At 52.2% G+C, this 17,855-nt stretch overlaps 1 protein-coding gene across 6 annotated transcripts in view; it reads right to left on the reverse strand.

Moving 5' to 3' along the window:
* ZDHHC3 (zinc finger DHHC-type palmitoyltransferase 3) overlaps positions 1 to 17,855 on the reverse strand; it is a 51,568-nt gene that overhangs the window by 18,775 nt on the left and 14,938 nt on the right. For all 6 annotated transcript variants that reach the window (XM_032867816.1, XM_032867819.1, XM_032867817.1 and 3 more), the window contains exons 2-3: positions 15,337 to 15,666; positions 2,576 to 2,700 (exon numbers count right to left, since the gene is read on the reverse strand). In XM_032867816.1, the coding sequence (XP_032723707.1) occupies positions 2,576 to 2,700; positions 15,337 to 15,642 (431 nt within the window). In that variant the 5' untranslated portion in view covers positions 15,643 to 15,666. The remainder of the gene's footprint in view (positions 1 to 2,575; positions 2,701 to 15,336; positions 15,667 to 17,855) is intronic.

The following is a 17,855-nucleotide window of genomic DNA, read 5'->3' on the forward strand; positions in this document are numbered from 1 at the left end:
CACGTCCAGGTTTTCACCCCACACCTCCTGCAAAAAAGGGTCTACCACATCCTGGTCCCAGCTCAGCAAGAATGCTGGGTAAGGAAGTCCGGTGTGGCAGAAAGAACACTGCTCTCGGATCCCCACATTGGGCCCTGGGCAAAGCAACTTAGCTTCTCCGAACTGTCCTCTGCAGAACTGGTCCCCATTTCCCAATTAGAGATGATGTAGGTGAAATGCTTTAAAAACAATATTAGCGCTACATAAATTTTATTGGTGGTCATGACCATGAAAGAGAAAACATAAGAATCAAGCAGGGGCCCTAAGCAGTCTGTGATGGTCTCAGCCTCAGTGTGCATGTGTTTGCGGGGGCAGGCGGCAAGGGGAGGGGTGTGAGGTTTTGCCAGGAGCACAGGTTTCCACCTCCTTGTGCAAGAGGAACCTAACTCTTAAGCCTAACACCTTGGCTGTCCACTTTAGCATGAATGGCTCCCTCTCTAGTGTTTCCACAGGCCTCCATGGTCCTCAACTGCCAGGATGAAAGCAGCCTGGGGTTCTGGAATGCCTCTCTGTGGGGAGAAGACCCACGACACACCACTGGGCTGGAAGGAATACCCATGCGTCCGGGGTCAGGGAGCATCTGTGGTACCTATCAGAGCTCAGGGAGTGGGGATGGGCTTAAATTCCATGGGGCTCCGTCAGGAGGACAGGATCCCAAGAGCCGGGGGCGTGCTCACGCACACAGACATGCGCCTTCACTCGAGCAGGGACACTGACACCGACTCTCTCGAGCCAGTCTGCTCAAGCAGTCGTCGACCCGGCTCTGTCTGCTGTGCTGGGAACCGTGCTTATCCCAAACTGCTGGTCCCCAGATGACCTGGGCGGCCGCGAGCGCTCACAGAGGAGCAGTTGTCAGCACACACTTCCTGACGCGGAAGCAGGCGACACACAGGCATCCTCACCCGACTTTGTCTGAATCAGCAGCTCTTGTTTTGCTCAAGCTGATTTGTTTACTAGCACTCAAGAATACCTCCCTCGGATCACCCTGGGAGGGGGAAAAGGCGAGGAGGAGGCGGTGAGCAAAATGCCAGGCAGTGGAGGCAGCTGAGGGCTCAGGGAGGGAAGAGAAAGAACCACTGTGGTCACCCAAAAGTTCTTTCCTGCAAAACTCGCGCCTCCCTGTTGCCGTTCCAGCCTCTAAACCCAACGTGCCCTGTCGCTCGCACACGCCTCCACTAACCAGTGGCTTCTGCTGGGGGACCAGCGACTCCCGTTGTTTAATGCTCACAGCAAGCTGCCGGGCAACAACTGCCTTTGCAGAGGACAGAGCTGAGCTCAGAGAGACGTGCTGCTGCCTGGTCCGAGGTCCCACAGTGTGGTGGGGTCCCTGCTGGCCTTCTAATGCTGAACTCTCCAAATTCAAGGCAGGAACCCACTCAGCGTACTGGGCTGCCCAGAGTCAGGGAATGGGCAACCACATAGGCAAATGGGGCCTCTTCACTTAGGCGATGAAAACACGTGGCAGAAAAGGCTAGACAGGTGCCTCCGCCCCAGGCATGAGCAGCAAGCCCTGCATTGGTCTGTAACCCAGATCTCAGAAGTGAACTGGCCCCATGCTGGGCTCAGCTTCTCCAAACTGCTGGAAACCCCACAGGAGACAGCAATTAGCACAGGCCCTGTCCAAGGCTCCTCAGCTGTCACCCTCAAGAGAGGCCAACTAGTTGGGGAGGTGGCCATCTCTCTTTCTGACAGAAAGACATACGTACAAGTCCATCAGGACACACAAGTCACCCCAAATCGGAGTTCTAGTGGAGAGAGCCCTGGACTGGAGCCCTAAACACTGGGCCCCACGCCTGTCTGTGGACTCACCAGCTGTGTAAGCTCGGTGTGCCCCTCCTGGCTGCCCTCCCCCAGCCCGAGTCTGAGAAAAGGACCAAGGGGCACCAAGGGTAATTTAGCATTTAAAGTCCCTTTTGGAGTGATAAAATGCAGTTTTTAGCTAGATGTCTTCTCGCTGAGAAGACTCAAAACAATGAAGAAATCTGAAAATCTGAAAAATCACCGGAGATGAAAGGAGGAAAAGCCTTTTTTGGCCGAACCCACAATTGTCACAACCTCTAGAAGTTCTGTTTTAAAGAAACATCGCCTTCAGGTACAGCCCCTTCGTTTCCCTCTGAAAGTCAAGTGAGTAGGGCCCACCTCTTAAATGGATCAAGTGCCAGACACTCAGAATGATTTTCCAAAGGTCTGTCTCCTATGCCCTTAAAAGGTAATAAAGCTTTGAGGCAAGATGAGCAGGAACCCCTTAATTTTACAGACAGACGGAGAGAGTCCAGGGCCTGGCAGGGTCCTTCGTGAGAGGTGGCAGAGTCAAGTCTTAGGACAGGTGTCCTGAGCCCAAACCAAATGCCCTTTCCAATCTGGGGAGCTCATGGAGATCAGGAAGGAGTCACAGTGGTCAGGTGCCCAGAGCAGGGGACGTTCAGAAGTCCTGTTGCTGAGGGCGCCCACGCGGGGAGCAGGGGTGGGACGCTCGCTGCTCCAGAGCATGTGAGAGGTGGGGGGTTGGGGGGCGGCAGGGGGCGGACATGGGTACCTGCAGTGGTGGGCTCGGTCTGGCTTGATGCTGCAGCATTTGGGACACTTGTACACCACCTGTCCGGGCTTCAGCTGTAAACTCTCGATGAATTCTTTAGTGGCATTTCCTTTGGGCACTGCTCCCTGTCAGAAAGAGGAAAGGCGTTCAGGGCTGGCCTAGGGCTTCCGGGAGTTCTGATGCTCCACGGTGGGGATGGTCACTTGGAAGCAACAACTACACACACGGACAGGACATTTTCATCCCAACGACATGTGTGTTCAGAATTATGCCAATACTGAGGGACACTTATGGACCAAAAAATTTCCCTCAGGAAAATTAGTGTTTAAACTAGAATCAAGTTTTATTTATTTATTTATTTTTAACCAATCCTATTGTTGTGAATCATTGGTAATCTGTATTTAGTTCTTAAGAATCCAAAAGCAGCTGTGAGCCACTGCCCTCAGATTTCTGACTTGCTTTTTGACCGGAACTACCCTCTAATTCGCTATCCCATCCTTTTCGTACTTAAAAAAAAAGATTTTATTTATTTATTTGACACAGAAAGACACAGCGAGAGAGGGAACTCAGGCAGCGGCAGAGGGAGAGGGAGAAGCAGGATTCCCACTGAGCAGGGAGCCAGATGCGGGACTTGATCCCAGGACCCTGGGATCATGACCTGAGCCGAAGGCAGACGCTTAACTGACTGAGCCACCCAGGTGCCCCTCCTTTTCATATGGTTGTGAATACTGTGCGTTTTGTTCTAACTCTCAACACCTTTGTGTGGCAGACCCAAAATGCCATGAGACTCTACCGGGGCTGTGTGCCCATCTGAGCAGAAGGAAAACAGGCCATGTCTGGGCCTAAGCCAGGTCGCAATAACCCATCTTCACTAGGAACCTACTTGGTGCTCAGCCTGCGCTCCTGTGCTCACTGCTATGGATTCAGGAATCAAATAAGGTCTCTGTCCCAGGAGGCTCCCCGGTCTTTTGGGGGAGTAACAACAATTCTAGAAGAAAGCTGTGCTGCAGAAGCACAGAGGAGCAGCTACCAATTAGCCAACGCAACCACAGAGGTTTTAAGAGGTGAGCGCTTTTTTTCATTTGTTCCTTTTTTAAGTAGGCTCCATGCCCAGCGTAGAGCCTGACGTGGGACTTGAACTCACAACCCTGAGATCAAGACCTGAGCTGAGATCAAGAGATGGACACTTAACGACTGAGCCACCCAGACGCCCCTCAAGAGGAAGGTCCTGAGGCGTGCACTGAGGTTTGAGAAGTGGATCTCAGGGAGAAAAGAAATTGTGGCCGGTGGAGGGGCGTAGGGAAAGAAGAGAAGGTGAGAGCATGGCACCTCTGGGGGACGGTGAGAAAATCTGCACAGTGGAGCCTGGGTATGCAGTGGCAGCAGAGAAGCTGAGCTGATGGGCAAGGGCTGGCTTGAGTAGAACGAATTCCAGGCCTAAAGGTTGGGACAGGAGTCCTCTTCGTGGGCCACCTAGAGCCCTCAGGGAGCTTCTTGAGGACAAGAACTCAGTTGCCTATGCCGCGTAGATCGGATAAGAAGATGGAGAAGAAAATCCCACAGACCAGTTAGGAGATTAGTGCCAATGGCCCAGGAAGTGAACACCGAGTTGTGGGGGAAATTCAGATCTAAACAAAAGGGGCAGGGAACCAGATGAATCCTGCGGTGGTGGAGAGGGTGTGAGAAGAGAGACGGCGAATGCGAACAGGTCTCCAGTTAGGATGGCTGGTACACGGCAGTGCCTGCGAGGGTCTGACCAGACGCAGGTGCGGATAACCCGCAAAAAGGGCTGAGGTGATGCTCGCCACAGAAACTGCTCAGCACACGGCAGGGCAGTGGACTGAACATTTGCGTCTCCCCCAGATTCATAGGCTAAATACCCCAGCGTGTGGTATTAGGAGGTGGGGCCTCTGGGAGGTGATGTGGTCACAGGGTTCCATGAGGCAATTAGGTCACAGGCTTAGCACCTTATAACCAGTCCTCAAGAGCTCCCTCCCGCTTTCTGCCCCCTGAGGACAGAGGAAGATGGCTGTTTATGACCCAGGAAGTGGGCCCACCCCAGACATGGACCTTGATCTCGGACCAGCCACGCCCTTGATCTCGGACTTCCCAGCCTCCAGAGCTGCAGGAAATAAATTCCTTCTGGTGAGAATCCAGCCCGTCTCTGGCAGTCCCGAGCAGACTGTATCTGTAGATACAGACTGTAGCCTGTATCCTTGGCCGTGCGCAGGAGACAACGTGCAGCTTTAAAAAGCTGTGGGTGCCCAGACTCTGAGGCAGAGCTGCCATACAAGAACTGTCAGCCGTGGGGCCCAGACACCTGCATTTTTAAAAAAGCTCTTAGCAGGGCTGAGAACTACTATGACCAGAAGCTCCATGACTGGCTCTGCCTGGCTCGGCACCAGAGCCCCTGCCTGGAAAAAGTCTATCGGGGGGCACCTGGGTGGCTCAGTGGGTTAAAGCCTCTGCCTTCCGCTCAGGTCATGATCCCAGGGTCCTGGGATGGAGCCCCACATCGGGCTCTCTGCTCAGCAGGGAGCCTGCTTCCTCCTTTCTCTCTCTCTGCCTGCCTCTCTGCCTACTTGTGATCTCTGTCTGTCAAATAAATAAAAAATCTTTAAAAAAAAAAAAAGGTCTATCGGTTTCCAGCATGGGGTGAAAGCAGCAAAACAAGGAAGAAGGGAGCCAAAGGTGCCAGCCGCGTGGCCCAGCTTCCTAGCGAGAACTGGGCCTAACTCTGGGTCAAGTCACAGCGTGGCGTGGGACTGTTCCACACCCCCCATCCAAAGTTGAGGTGACACCAGGCTGCTCTCCTCAGTGGCAGCCATGAGCCACCACCATCGGCGAAGTTGATGTAACAGCCTAACGAGAGGACCGGGCCCACGCCCAGGTCCCAAAGGGGCCCCCAGGGGTGGTTGGGGGGACAGTGTGGTCCACTAGAGTGGGGAAGGTGGCCATCTCAGGGCTGACGGAGCATCTCCGGCCTTCCCAGAGTGGGGCTGATGGACTAGAACATGCCAAGGGAGGAGTTCCCAGGGTAGAAGAGATGAAAACTGAGTGGCAGAACTTTTCCCGCAAAGGAGAAATTCTGGGATAGGAGGAGCCACTGAAGAAACATCGAGAACTTGAAATGCTAACAATACAAGGGAGCTGGAGTTTCATCTTTTGCTAAGAAAATGACTCACAGGGGACAAAGATTCTAGCTACGGAAACTGCAAAGACAAATCAATGAACAACTCTTGCTGAGAATCTACACCACACCGCGTGCTGTGCCAAGTGCGAGGAAGCGACGGGGCCTGGGTCACAAACAGCAGGTGGGCGGGCCCCCAGGCACCCCGACACAGCAAGGAGGCTGAGCACCTAGTGGAAGCATGGCCGCCGGTGCAACAGGAGCTGGGGGAGGAAGGAGGGCTGTGGGGACCCGGGAAGGCCAGGAGGATCCCGGCGGCTGCAGCAGGAGAGAGGCAGCTGGGAAGGGAGACAGCCCAAGCGGTGGCCAGAGGTGGCCTGTCCAGGGGGTGCCGGGTAGCACAGGAGAGCCGGAGCAAGAGGGCATGGCGGAGGGGGGTATCTTCCTGGCAGGGGAAAAAAGATTCAGTATCCCAGTTCGATTATGGGAAGATTTTCAATTTGTCTCAAAGTGGCCCTGGGGTGCCTCTCTGGGGAGGCAAAAAGTGCTCTCCTTTTCTCCCCGTCACCCCATCCCTCCTGTGGCTCTCTGCTGGGCTCCCCAACTTTCCCCTGCTGACCCCTGTCACCAGCTCTTTATCTGCTATCACCTGCACTTTCCTGTCTCATCAAAGACCTGCGCATGCCTGAGATGGGCAGCACGTGGCTGATTTCACTAGGAACGGTGCTGCGCTTCTCCACTGGTCCACCTGTGGGCGACGGGGCAACAAACAGGACACGAGAAAATCCAAAGGCCTGCTCGTTGTCCACAGGAATGCTCTTCTCATTAGTGGAGGCTCAGGATTTTGAGTGGGACAGAGATGCGATCCTGAGAAGAAACGTCTAGAAACGTGGATCCTGGCACCTGGGCACTATGGGCACCAAAGATGGTGAAAACTACACGTGATTCAGGGTAACCATCACCTCCGTGGTGGCGGGGAGGCTGGGAGGGAATGAAGTGGGGCGGGGGTCGGGGGGGATACAAAGAGGTTAAACTGTCTTTATGATGTTTTACTTATGAGGTTGGAGGGGATTGAAGACATCGTATCATCATATCATCGTGTTATCTTTTATACCCTTTAACCATCATTAACATTTTTTCTAAACATTCAAAAAAGTAGAAAAATAATCTGGTCTGCAAAATGTAGTCAGGTACCGGAGAAGCCTAAGATAAAATTTTTTTTTTTTTTAAGATTTTATTTATTTATTGGAGTGGGGAGAGCACAAGCAGGGGGCAGGGCAGAGGGAGAAGCAGGCTCCCCGCTGAGCAGGGAAGCCAACTTGGGGCTCCCAAGACCCTGGGATCATGACCTGAACTGAAGGCAGACGCTTAACCGACTGAGCTACCCAGGTGTCCCTAAGATAAAAAATTTTAAAGGCAAACAAACTTTGGTAGGCAAGGACTCTGTGGTATGTATAACGCCTTTCAGGATACATCTCCTGACATTAAACATGCTGCAAAAGTATACAGCTATTAATGCGGAGAATGTCTGTGACAGATTATGGAAGGCAAATGTAGATTTCTAAACAGTATATGGCATGTAAGACATGCCGGTACAGAGTTGACACACAGACACTTGAACAATGGAGGGGTTAGGGGCCCTTGCAGACACACCCACATTTAGCTCTTGACTCCCCCCCAAACTGAACTAATAGCCCACCGCTGACCAGAATATCAATAATGTAAGTAGTCCATTCATACATATGTTGTATGTTATACATATGATATACTGTACGATAAAGTATTGACTTACAATAAAGTAAGCTAGAGGAAAGAAAATATTAAGAAAATCATAAGGAAAGCAAACTTATAGTACTGGACTGCATTTATCAAAAAAAAAATATTCGTGTATGCATGGACCTGTGCAACTCAAACTCACGTTGTTCAAGGGTCAACAGTGTGTATAAAACACAAAGACCCCTGCAAAATCATTAATAGTTATCTCACAGAGTAGGATCACAGGTAATATGTACTTTCTGAACCATATTTCTTAAAATGTCCTAATAAGAACACGTGGCATTTGCAATTAGAAACTCACTAAAAATACAAGCGAAAAAATACAACCCGGGAAGGAGCTACCCAAAGGAGCTATCCCAAAGGAATATGACCAGCTTTCCTGAATTTTCTAATTAAAAGGCTATGACCATCTCATCTGGGGATATCTGGGGCCCTGCCCAGAGCCACCAGAGAAGGGCAGGGTCTTGAAGTCTTTCCAAAGGCAAGGCAGGGCCCTGACCACCCAGAGGAGTAGATTTTAAAGGGGGGACTGGGAAGGGTACTGGCCCAGGCAGAGAAGGCCCCACAGAAGCCCAGAGGGCCACATTAATTCCTTTTAATGTAAAAAGTCACTGAGTTTGGGATGCCTGGGTGGCTCAGTCGGTTAAAAAGTCACTGAGTTTGGGCAATCGTGTGACCTTTTATGAATCCTGAGGCCATAAAACCTCAGCTGGACGTCACTCTTGTCTTATCTACAAAGGCAAAGCCCTGAGGAACATCACTGGCCCAAGGAGATAAAGCAAGGGGGCCGAGTTATCCCAAATGAAGGTCCACATTGTCCCCCCTCCACATCCAATTTTTAAGGTCCCAGCCACCAGAACTTGCTGTAAATCTTGGGAGGCCACACAGAAAGGGCTACAAGAGGGAATCCCAACACCGCAAAGGGCCACTGGAGCCCTCATTTGGTACCCTCATTATTGCCTGCTGTTCCAGACCACGAGGGAAGACATCATACAATAGTGTACCCATCCGCCTGGTGAATCCGTCTCTCAGAGCCAGAGACCAGCTGGGCCAGTCCCTGAGACTGAACAGACTGTGACACGGGCCCTTTCCTGCCTCTGGTTCAAACGTCTCTTGTCTCTTTCCTTCTTCCTCTTTCTAAAAAGCATATTCTCTTCTCTGCTTATCTCCAAAGAATTCAGAATTTCCTGTTATTAGTTCACGGTCAGGAATTTTGTTCGGTACAGTTCTGGACAGACGGCAGGGAGTCGGAAGCCCTGCTGAGACGTTCCTGCCAGAGCTGTCACGCTGGCACCACTGAGAACCGCCTACCTCCCATTCTTACGCATCTTGCGGGGAGGCCTTGAAGCTTCCGTGTCCCTGTAGCCCGGCAGACCACAACCTCGCAATGCTTCTTTCCTCACTGCCACGGTAATCCTTGCTCGTGACTTACAAAAATATAGAGATGAGGAAATTGAAAAGGAAAACCCATCCTTTGACTTCACCACCCGTAGATTCGCGTAATTAACATGCTGGAGGATGTTCTTCCAGTCTTTTCTCTGTGCACAGCAAGCTGAAAACCCCAAAGAATTTGTAAGTGCATAATGCTCCTATGTTTCTAAAATATGCATCTGGCTCCATAGCGGCATCTATTTTAAATCTGGGGCAGTGAGGTGTGATACGGTTCTGGCAACCATTCCCCGCAGTGGCTAGCCCAAACTTCCAGTACCTTCTTGACCCCTACCCAGTTCCTTTCCTATTTCAGAGAAACCAAGTCTGCTTGGGTAAACCACCAGCTGGGAAGGTGAGGGTCCCAGCTAATCCTGGTCTTCAGGGGCCGCAGACTTTTATCTCAAAGCTTCTCACTTGTGTTGTGTGCACACTCCGGGCTCTCCCTCCCCTCACACCTGAGATTCTCGAGGTCATGCGCACTTCCATCTCTGCTACCTCTCCCTTATTACAGTTCTCTGCTCTCTAGCACTGGGCATCTCCACACCAGGGACGCCTCTCGCCAGGTCACTGTGCAATTCCCGCGACCAACCCCAAAGGTCAGTTCTAAGCCTTCATCTCCCTTGGATCTCCTGTGACCGTCCAGTCCCTTCCATCATTCTTTCTTGAGGCTACTCTGCTCCCTCTGGGTGTCCACCTGCCTCTGGGCCTGGGCCCCTTGCCTTCCCTTGGGATGCTGTCCACCTTGGACCCCAGTGCTCCTCAGGGATCCCTTCTGGCCCTCTCCCTGCTCATTCTGCACCTCCCCCACGCCCTGCCACCAACAGTCCTCCCTGTCACCCCCAGTGGTGATGCTCAAGCCTGGGCTCTAACTCAGGCCTCTTTTCAAGCTGCTGTCATCTCCACCTGGTTGTGCAAGAGGCTTTAAAACAAAAACAAAACAAAACAAAACAAAACAAAACAAAAAAACCCCAAAAAAAACCAATCCTCCAAATTCACCATGTAAGAACTGAATCTGTTCCTTTCTCCCTGAACCCCTGCTTCTACTCTCCCTTCCCTGGCCCGTGGGACATCCGGTTATCGTGCATTCAGTGTAGAAATCCAGCAGCCATCCCCAGCTCTCTGAACCCTCTGCCCTACATACCGGCCCCAAACTGCCTCAAATCCCACGTCCTCCCCTCCACGCTGCTGTCATGGTCTTCATTCTGACCCATCCTCACATGCCCCAGATGTTAGAGCATCTCCTACCTCTGTCCATTCTCCTTTACTATTTCCCAGAGTAAACTTTCTAAAATGGAAATCCGGCCATGTTACTCTCCCTACCTGGGCACCTCCCCAGGCTTCGCAGAGCCTCCAATGGGGCCCAGCATCTGAGCTCCTGGGTGAGGCCTGTGCAGGGCCACCTCAAGCCAGCCCTGGACCACTGATCCAGTGCCACCCCCCCACCCCCCATCCCTGCGGACTACCTGTAGTTCCCCAAAGGCACTGTGCCCTCCAAGTCTTCCTCCTGGGCCCCCAGGGACCCCACGTCAGCACCTTCCCCCAGCCTGCCAGGCACCTGTTTGCTTCTTGCGCTGGAACCAAAACTCACCCTGGGATCTTCCTCAGCTTTTTCCTCACGGCCCTGGGCCACACCCAAGACAGGAGCCCTCACTTGGCCTTTGCTGCCTGGGCCTGTTTTTGTCTTGTAACACCTATCATTTAAGTACACACTGATGGTGCACGGCTGTAAATTCCTGGATGACAGAGACAATGTCTTTCAGTTTGCAGCCCAGCGCATGGCCCAGGGCCTGGCAAGGAGCGTGTTTTCAATAAACCCAAGCTGAAGGATAACGACGATACAACAGACATCTGAGTGCTCCTATGCCGGGCATAGTTCCAAGCGCTTTATTGTATCCTCTTGGTTAATTGTGCCAATAAACCTATGAGGCAGAGACTGTGTTATTCCCCGTTTTACAGATGAGGTAACTAAAGCAGAGAAATCAAGTGACTTCCCAAGATTATATGGTTAACAGGTGGCAGAACCAGGATTTGGACCCAGAAAATCCTAGTCTAGAACCCTCGCCTCCATCAGAAGACAACTTAGGTATTTATGAGATGCTGATTGAAGAGGTTTTTTATAGTTGCCTTGATGTGACAATATCATTCTCCTGCCAGCAACTATATCAGCACGCTAACATTAAGACTGAAACAGGGGGCGCCTGGGTGGCTCAGCCATTAAGCGTCTGCCTTTGGCTCTCGTCATGATCCCAGGGTCCTGGGATCAAGCCCCGCATCAGGCTCTCTGCTCCTGGGATTGAGGAATGAGCACACCTGCTGTCTGGGCAGAAACCCTCCCTTAATCAGCTCTGCCAGGGACACAGTGACCAGCCCCAGGCCTCTGTCACAGGCCACCTGTCTCCTCTGCAGAAAGGTGGGAAGTAGGTAATCCCCAAATGGGTCACTCTCCTCTCTCTGCAGCCAGAATGATTTTTCAGTTGGTGTTTCTAAGTTGCTCAGTGGCAGGTATGAGAAGCTGCCTGGCACGAGGGAGAATGCCCCCTGAGGCAACTGACCTGACCTGGGGGAACAGGTTAGGACCTCTGGCTGCAGCCAGCGTCTCTCGCCCGGCATGCTGCGGGAGGCCCCAGGGCCATCCCGCCTCTGTGTTCTGGGGGCCTGCCGCCATGCCGCTGGCCGGAGTAAATACTTGCTAACCGACTGTGCACAGCGTGTAATCGATGAGGTCACGGCAGCTCCAGAAGGGAACGCCAGCTGCAGGTGGATGAGTTTTGGCAGGAGAAACTGAGACGGAGGCCTGCAGTGGTCTGAGACTGTCGTGTGAAGTCCATGTAGGGCAAGGTGTTCACAAGATGGGATTCACAGGGAGGGAGGGGCAGTGGGGCAGGCAGACGGATGGATTTTCTTTTCCTTAACAATGTGGTTAAATTGATTTATACGCCTCCTTTTGTCAAATCTCAGATTTGGGATCATTTCCGGTCATGAGTTAGTAAGTGATTGGTCAGTAAGTGATCAGAAGGGTTTATACGATTATTACGACTGCACAGCTTTGAGCTTCCTGGCAGCCAGGACAAAAAGGGATAGCTAGGCCTCTCAGCTTTAAGCAGCTTCCGGGAGACAGACAGATGTCCCAGATCTAAATTTTAGATTTAAAATTTCAGATTTAAATTTTAAATTCCCGAGGAAGCTCACAGGATGAGGAATTAAAATGTGTCTGCAAAGGGAAAGGAAGAAGTGGTGACGATGGGGCGGGGGTTGGGAGGGAGATGGGTACCAAGATAAGAGTCTTCAAGCCTGGTTTGTTTTCAAGAGGCTGCCTCCTCTGGGCGGTCAGAGCCCCCTCCAGAGCTCTGAGGTGTTTCGGGAACACAGAGAACTCCCTGACATGACATACCCTCAGTGTAAGCAAGGCGAGTGCACCAGAGACCTGACCGTGGTCTGCCTTGGGGTCTGCCCACACCATGCCGCCTCTAGGCCAGCCGCCCCTCCCCACCTCCCCCAACCCCCCCTCCAAGTGAGGCCCTTTTGGCTCCCTTCCCTCTCCTTCCAGGCCCATTCCTTTGACCCCACTTCCCATGGGAGCTTCATCTCCATTTGTGAGCCATTTCCCTCTTCCCTTTCCTGCTCAAGCTCTGCACAGACCAGTTTCCTGCTGCAGTGGCGGAATGACTGCTAACTGGTCCAGAAAGCTGTGGGCGGTTACAGTCGTTCTGATGGTCCAACCGCGGTTAAGATTTCAAAGCTGGAAGGGGTCTAGCAACTGTGTGGGGGAGACTAGAAGAGATTCGTGTTCTTTTTTTTTTTTTTTTTTTTTAAATATAACCTAGTAATACTAACAAACCCAAATGACAAACAATGCATACATTGTTATATGTTGTTTATAACCCACGGAGATAGTTTGAGAAGAACTATAGGCAATTCCTGAGATACAAAACATTATAATCCTGCTAGGGAGCTCCTTAGGACCCTGCGTTGGCACCTTCCTAAAAACACACCCATCCTGCACTGTTAATAAGGAACCCCCAATCTGATCTGTTTTCAGTGTGAGTTCGAGGCTCCCCATTCTGCCCCAGGGCATCCCACCTCTCTCTGGACGGGCTTGGTTTTACATAGAACTGGGTTTTGCATAACACATCAGTGTGCTGGGAAAAAGGAAAAACAGGTAGCTGGAGAGCCCGAGGCGGGGCACGCCTTTAAGACAGGTCTGGAGTTGCTCCCCTTACTAGTAATGCTAGATATCTGACAGATGCTTCATTTGGGGGCCCAGTTTTCTTTGGGGCCACCAGCAAAACACACCGATGGGAAGCTGGCTGGTGTCTGGGGTACAGTCTATGGTTTACTCACTAGCGATGGGAAGCCGTGAGAATCATCCAAATCATCCAAATGCAGGAGACCCCAGAGAGGCCACTCGAGTCAACATAGGGGAAAAGGACACGTACTGTGAGGGCAGCTGGAATGCCAGACCAGAGCCTTCCCACCGTTGTCCTCCTGACATCCAGTTCCCTGACTCATGCGCCTTCTAGACGCCAATGACACCGCACGAAGCTGTCTGATCCTGACCCTCCACCAGCCCTAAACCTGGCTCTCTACTGCCCACCTGTCATCTCTGCTTACGTGTAATACAGACACAGTTGGCCAGAACAGAAGCCTTGATTTCCCTCCAAAATCCGTTCTCCTGGACTCTCCCGTTTAATGGCACAAGCAATGCCTTAGCTGCTCAGGCCAAGACGCTAGAAGGCACACCCTCCAGTTCCTCTCCATTCTGTCAGCCCTTCGTAAGAGTGGTTCTCAAACCTCGCTGAACACAGAGGACGCCTGGAAGTTTAGAACACCCTGATGCCCAGGGCCCTGCCCCAAACCAATCAGAGCAGAATCTCTGGGGATGGGGCCCAGACATCCGTACTTCTTCAAAGCTCCCTAAGGCATTCTATGTGCAGCCAGGTTTGAGAATTAGTGGCTTAAAATACATTCCAAATCCAACAGCTCTGTCCAGCTTCACTGCTCCCACTTTGGTCTTAGCCACAACCATGCCGTGTGCACACCACCGCCATCCCTCCAGTCCTCCTGGGTCTCTGCTCCACCTCAAACCCTCATTGCAAGCACAAGGCACTGTCTTTAAAAATCAGGTCATGGGGGCACTGGGCTGGCCTCACCTGTCTTCTCCAGACAGAGGGCATGCTGGTTGGAACCACGTATGGGTCCCCCCCGTCCCTGACGTTCATGTTACATCACTTTGCTTTGATGAAAGACCCTCTTCAGTATCTGTTTCAGCCAACGGAAAGACATCTGAAGAGGATGTTTGCTTTTACAAAATGTGAATTGCTTGTTTGCTTGTTGCCGTTTATGGCTTAGGAAAGGTTTCACAGGTACGCTCTCCTTTTCAGATAGTCGGGGGGAGCCTGTATGCCTGGCCCTCCAGGGCCTGGCTGATCGAGGACCCCATTAATGGTGCCAGCATGTGCAGGAGAAGAGGTACTATTTGGACTGGCTGCTGAGGTGGACTCGAGCCAGAAAAGAGGCTCTCTCTCGGGATGGATTAACAACTCACGGCCTGAACTGGCAGGAAATGGAGCCCATTGAGGAGGGAATGAGCAGGACCCAGGGGCTCTGTTTTGCTCTCTCTGGGGCTCACAGAAACAGGGTCTGGGTGGCCAATGCCACGGCCAGTAGCGGGACTTCCCCTCTCTTAATTTAAACATACTTGTCCTACGCACTCAAACAAATAGAGCCACAGGAGGTCTTCATCAAATCACGCGCTCTCATTTCTCCCGTGGGAGACAATGACCAGGAACGGAGAGCTTACTACTGGGGTGCATGACCCCCAATAGCCCCTGGCACAGCCTGCTATATTCAACTAAGGCATCAGGCAGAACACCACCGCTTTACCCACAGATATGCACCAAGAGGCACTTGCTACCATCTGAAACAGGCTGGTCCAGCTTTTCAGGAAAAGATGAGCCTTGCCCAAAGTGAAGGCCATTTCCGTGCAGGTTCCTGGAATTGGATACGGCTTTAATTTCCAGAGTACCTCACTGTAGTCCTGGCTTCTCTGGGAAGCCCTGTCCTGACCCACTGCCCCCCCACCCCCACCATGCTTTCCACTCTGCTAATCTGTCCCCAGTCTCCACGGTTATCTGACTGTGCCTTTTGAACGAATAAGAGGCTAGGTATCCCCGTGGGCCAAACCCCTCCTGTAGCAGGCTCCATGCATGCATACAACAGTGTACATACAGGATCCTCCTACCAAGATGGAGAGGCTGTGGCACAGATGGTGTCCCCTCGGGGGGCCTGAGTTCACTCTCCCACCCCAGCCCTGGCCCTCCTGTTCTCCACACTCCCTAGGTCCGGGGGAACATGCAGGCTGTGGCCATGCCAGGGCCAGAGGAGGAGAGTGTGGGCTGGTTAAAACAGGCCCAGACATACTCACGGGGTCCGTCAGCATGGCCCGGCAGTGGGAAGCCAGGGCCAAGAAGGCCAGCAAGTTGAACACGATTCCATTGATGATGCTGTACACGTAGTCTCGGGATGGAATCAGCATGACAAAGAGGACCACAAACTCTGCATAGAGGACCAGAAACCAGGTGACAATGGCACAGGCAATGCCACAGCCGTCGCGGATAAACCACATGGTTCCCACAGGACCGGGGTGGTGAGGTGGGACACACTTCTCCGGCTGGAGGTATTCTGGCTTCCGCTCAATGTCTCGGAAGTGGTGGGTGGGGAGAAGCATCATAAGCTATTCTGTCCATACTGGCATCTGGAAGAGAGAAGAAAGGACAGAAAATTGGTGGTGTCTTGTTATCAAGGATACTTGATAAAATCACCTTTCTAAAGTAAGCCATGAGGGAAACCTGGGTGGCTCAGTGGGTTAGGCGTCTGCCTTCGGCTCAGGTCAGGATCCCAGGGTCCTGGGATCGAGCCCCGCATCGGGCTCCCTGCTCAGTGGGGAGCCTTCTTCTTCCTCTCCCTTTGCCCCTTCCCCCTCAACTCAAGCTTGCTCTCTCTCAAATAAAGAAATAATAAAAAATAAAATGTGAGCTCTTGGGACACCTGGCTGGCTTAGTTGGAAGAACATGTGACTCTTGATCTTGGGGTCATGAGTTTGAGCCCCACATTGGGTGTAGAGTTTACTTAAAAAAAAAAAAAAAGAAAAGGAAAGAAAAGTAAGTTCTCTTCCTTACTTCCTTCCGAGAGTTAACTTAGCCTTTGTGAAATAGGGCCTCCTTGCCCAAAGCCCTCACATGACAGATATGTAAAGGGAGCCTTCCAAGGGCAAATGCCTCCCCCAAGGTCAGCTGGAGCTGTAGCTGCACACACAAGACACCAACTCAGAAGTGGGACTAGAACTCACGTCTCTCTGTTTACAAGGGATCGGATCTACTGGGAGGACGGTGTCAAAAAACATGTTCCGGCTATGACTTAAAAGACAAGACAGGGCACAGAGCACCAAAACCTCTGGGAAAATTCTCTTCAGCGTGAACACTGCTGCCTCTGTGCCAAGGACTAACCCAGAGGCTGGTGTTGAAGGCTGTCTGGGGTTAAAAGGGATGAGGAGGAGGAAAGGACCTGGTGACCTAGGACCAGGGTTAAGCGGCAACCATGAAGACGCTCTCACTTACTACAGCATTAGCTAACGGTAAAGGTAAAACAATCACCAGGAGCGGGAAGGTTCTTGAAACCAACCAGGTTTTTCAGTCTTATGGCCCAAAGAGCTGATTTCCCAGCAATCAGAGGCTCCCTGAGTTCTCCCCTCCTCGCAAGTGATGGGGTCAAGTGCAGAATGTTGGACAATGAGTCCAAAGGTGTTCCTCCACCTGACTGTGAGGTGTTGTGAGCCTTCGTGTCCTCACCTGCGGAGACACCCCCTCGCAGCCCTAGCACCCCCGCCCCCAGGGCTGGTGTGAGGCCCAAGGGAGCTGCAGGTGCTCCTGATGAACGCCGAGGACCGTAAGGGCCTATATACCACGGGCCCCACACACATGGCACATTCTCTCTAGGAAAGACAGCCCGTTCCTTCCAAAACAAGGGCTGAGCAACACGCTCCTTCTTCCCAACAGCTGCAGCCCGCGTCTCTGGAGACATTATTTAATGAAATAACTCAGGATGGATAATAAAGTTGATCTGTCCACAGCGTGTGCCACGAAACACAGCAAGTACACATTTCCCTCTGATTCCTTATGGAATGTGTGGCGGCCCGTTGCATCACCAGGCCGGTTTCTCACTTGGAAACTGCACCGGTGGCAGGCTCGCCCCAGATGCCGGCGCCACAGAGAGGCCACCAGTGCAGTCTATGGCACCGCAAGTGACATTTTTGGGCTCCTGAGAACTCCAGGCACTTCGTAGCAGCAGAAACCATTCATAGGAGGCACTGGCTCTGTGTCTTTTTCTGGAGGCCGGGGCTCTACAGGGCACGAGCAAACCTTAAGTGGTTGTGCCGGGCTTTCCTCACCGTTTGGCCTTCTTCCTCCCCTGTCCTCAGCCCCAGCTCCAGAGCGAGCCTCTGGACTGAATATGCGGCAGTCACAACGAGGCAGGATGTGTCCAGAAAGCTGAGCGGGCAGAGCAGTCACCGCTCCTCAAAATGATGGACGCTTAGGGTCCAAAGTTGCAGAGGCTAATAATGAAAGAACAAGGCTGGGGCCTCCCCTCCTCAGGATGGCGGAGAATTAATGGCTGAAAGGCAGTATGACTCCACAAAGAGCATGACTATCACACGCTGGGTACACCGTGCTGGGAGCCAAGGGATGGGGAGTCATGATGTATGGAATAACTACCCCAAGTAGAGTAAAAGCAGTGGTTTCCCACAGGCTGTCAACCAGAGTCTTCGAATAAAGCAATTTTGTGCTTGCCACAAGACAACGGCAATTGGTGCCGCTGGCAACAACCTAGAGGCCTGAAGGGTACACGGATGCCCTTGTGAGGCACCGAATGGAAGGACAGCAGGAG

This window comes from Lontra canadensis, unplaced genomic scaffold (assembly GCF_010015895.1).
Source record: "Lontra canadensis isolate GAN:19392208 unplaced genomic scaffold, GSC_riverotter_1.0 scaffold35, whole genome shotgun sequence".
NCBI lineage: Eukaryota > Metazoa > Chordata > Mammalia > Carnivora > Mustelidae > Lontra > Lontra canadensis.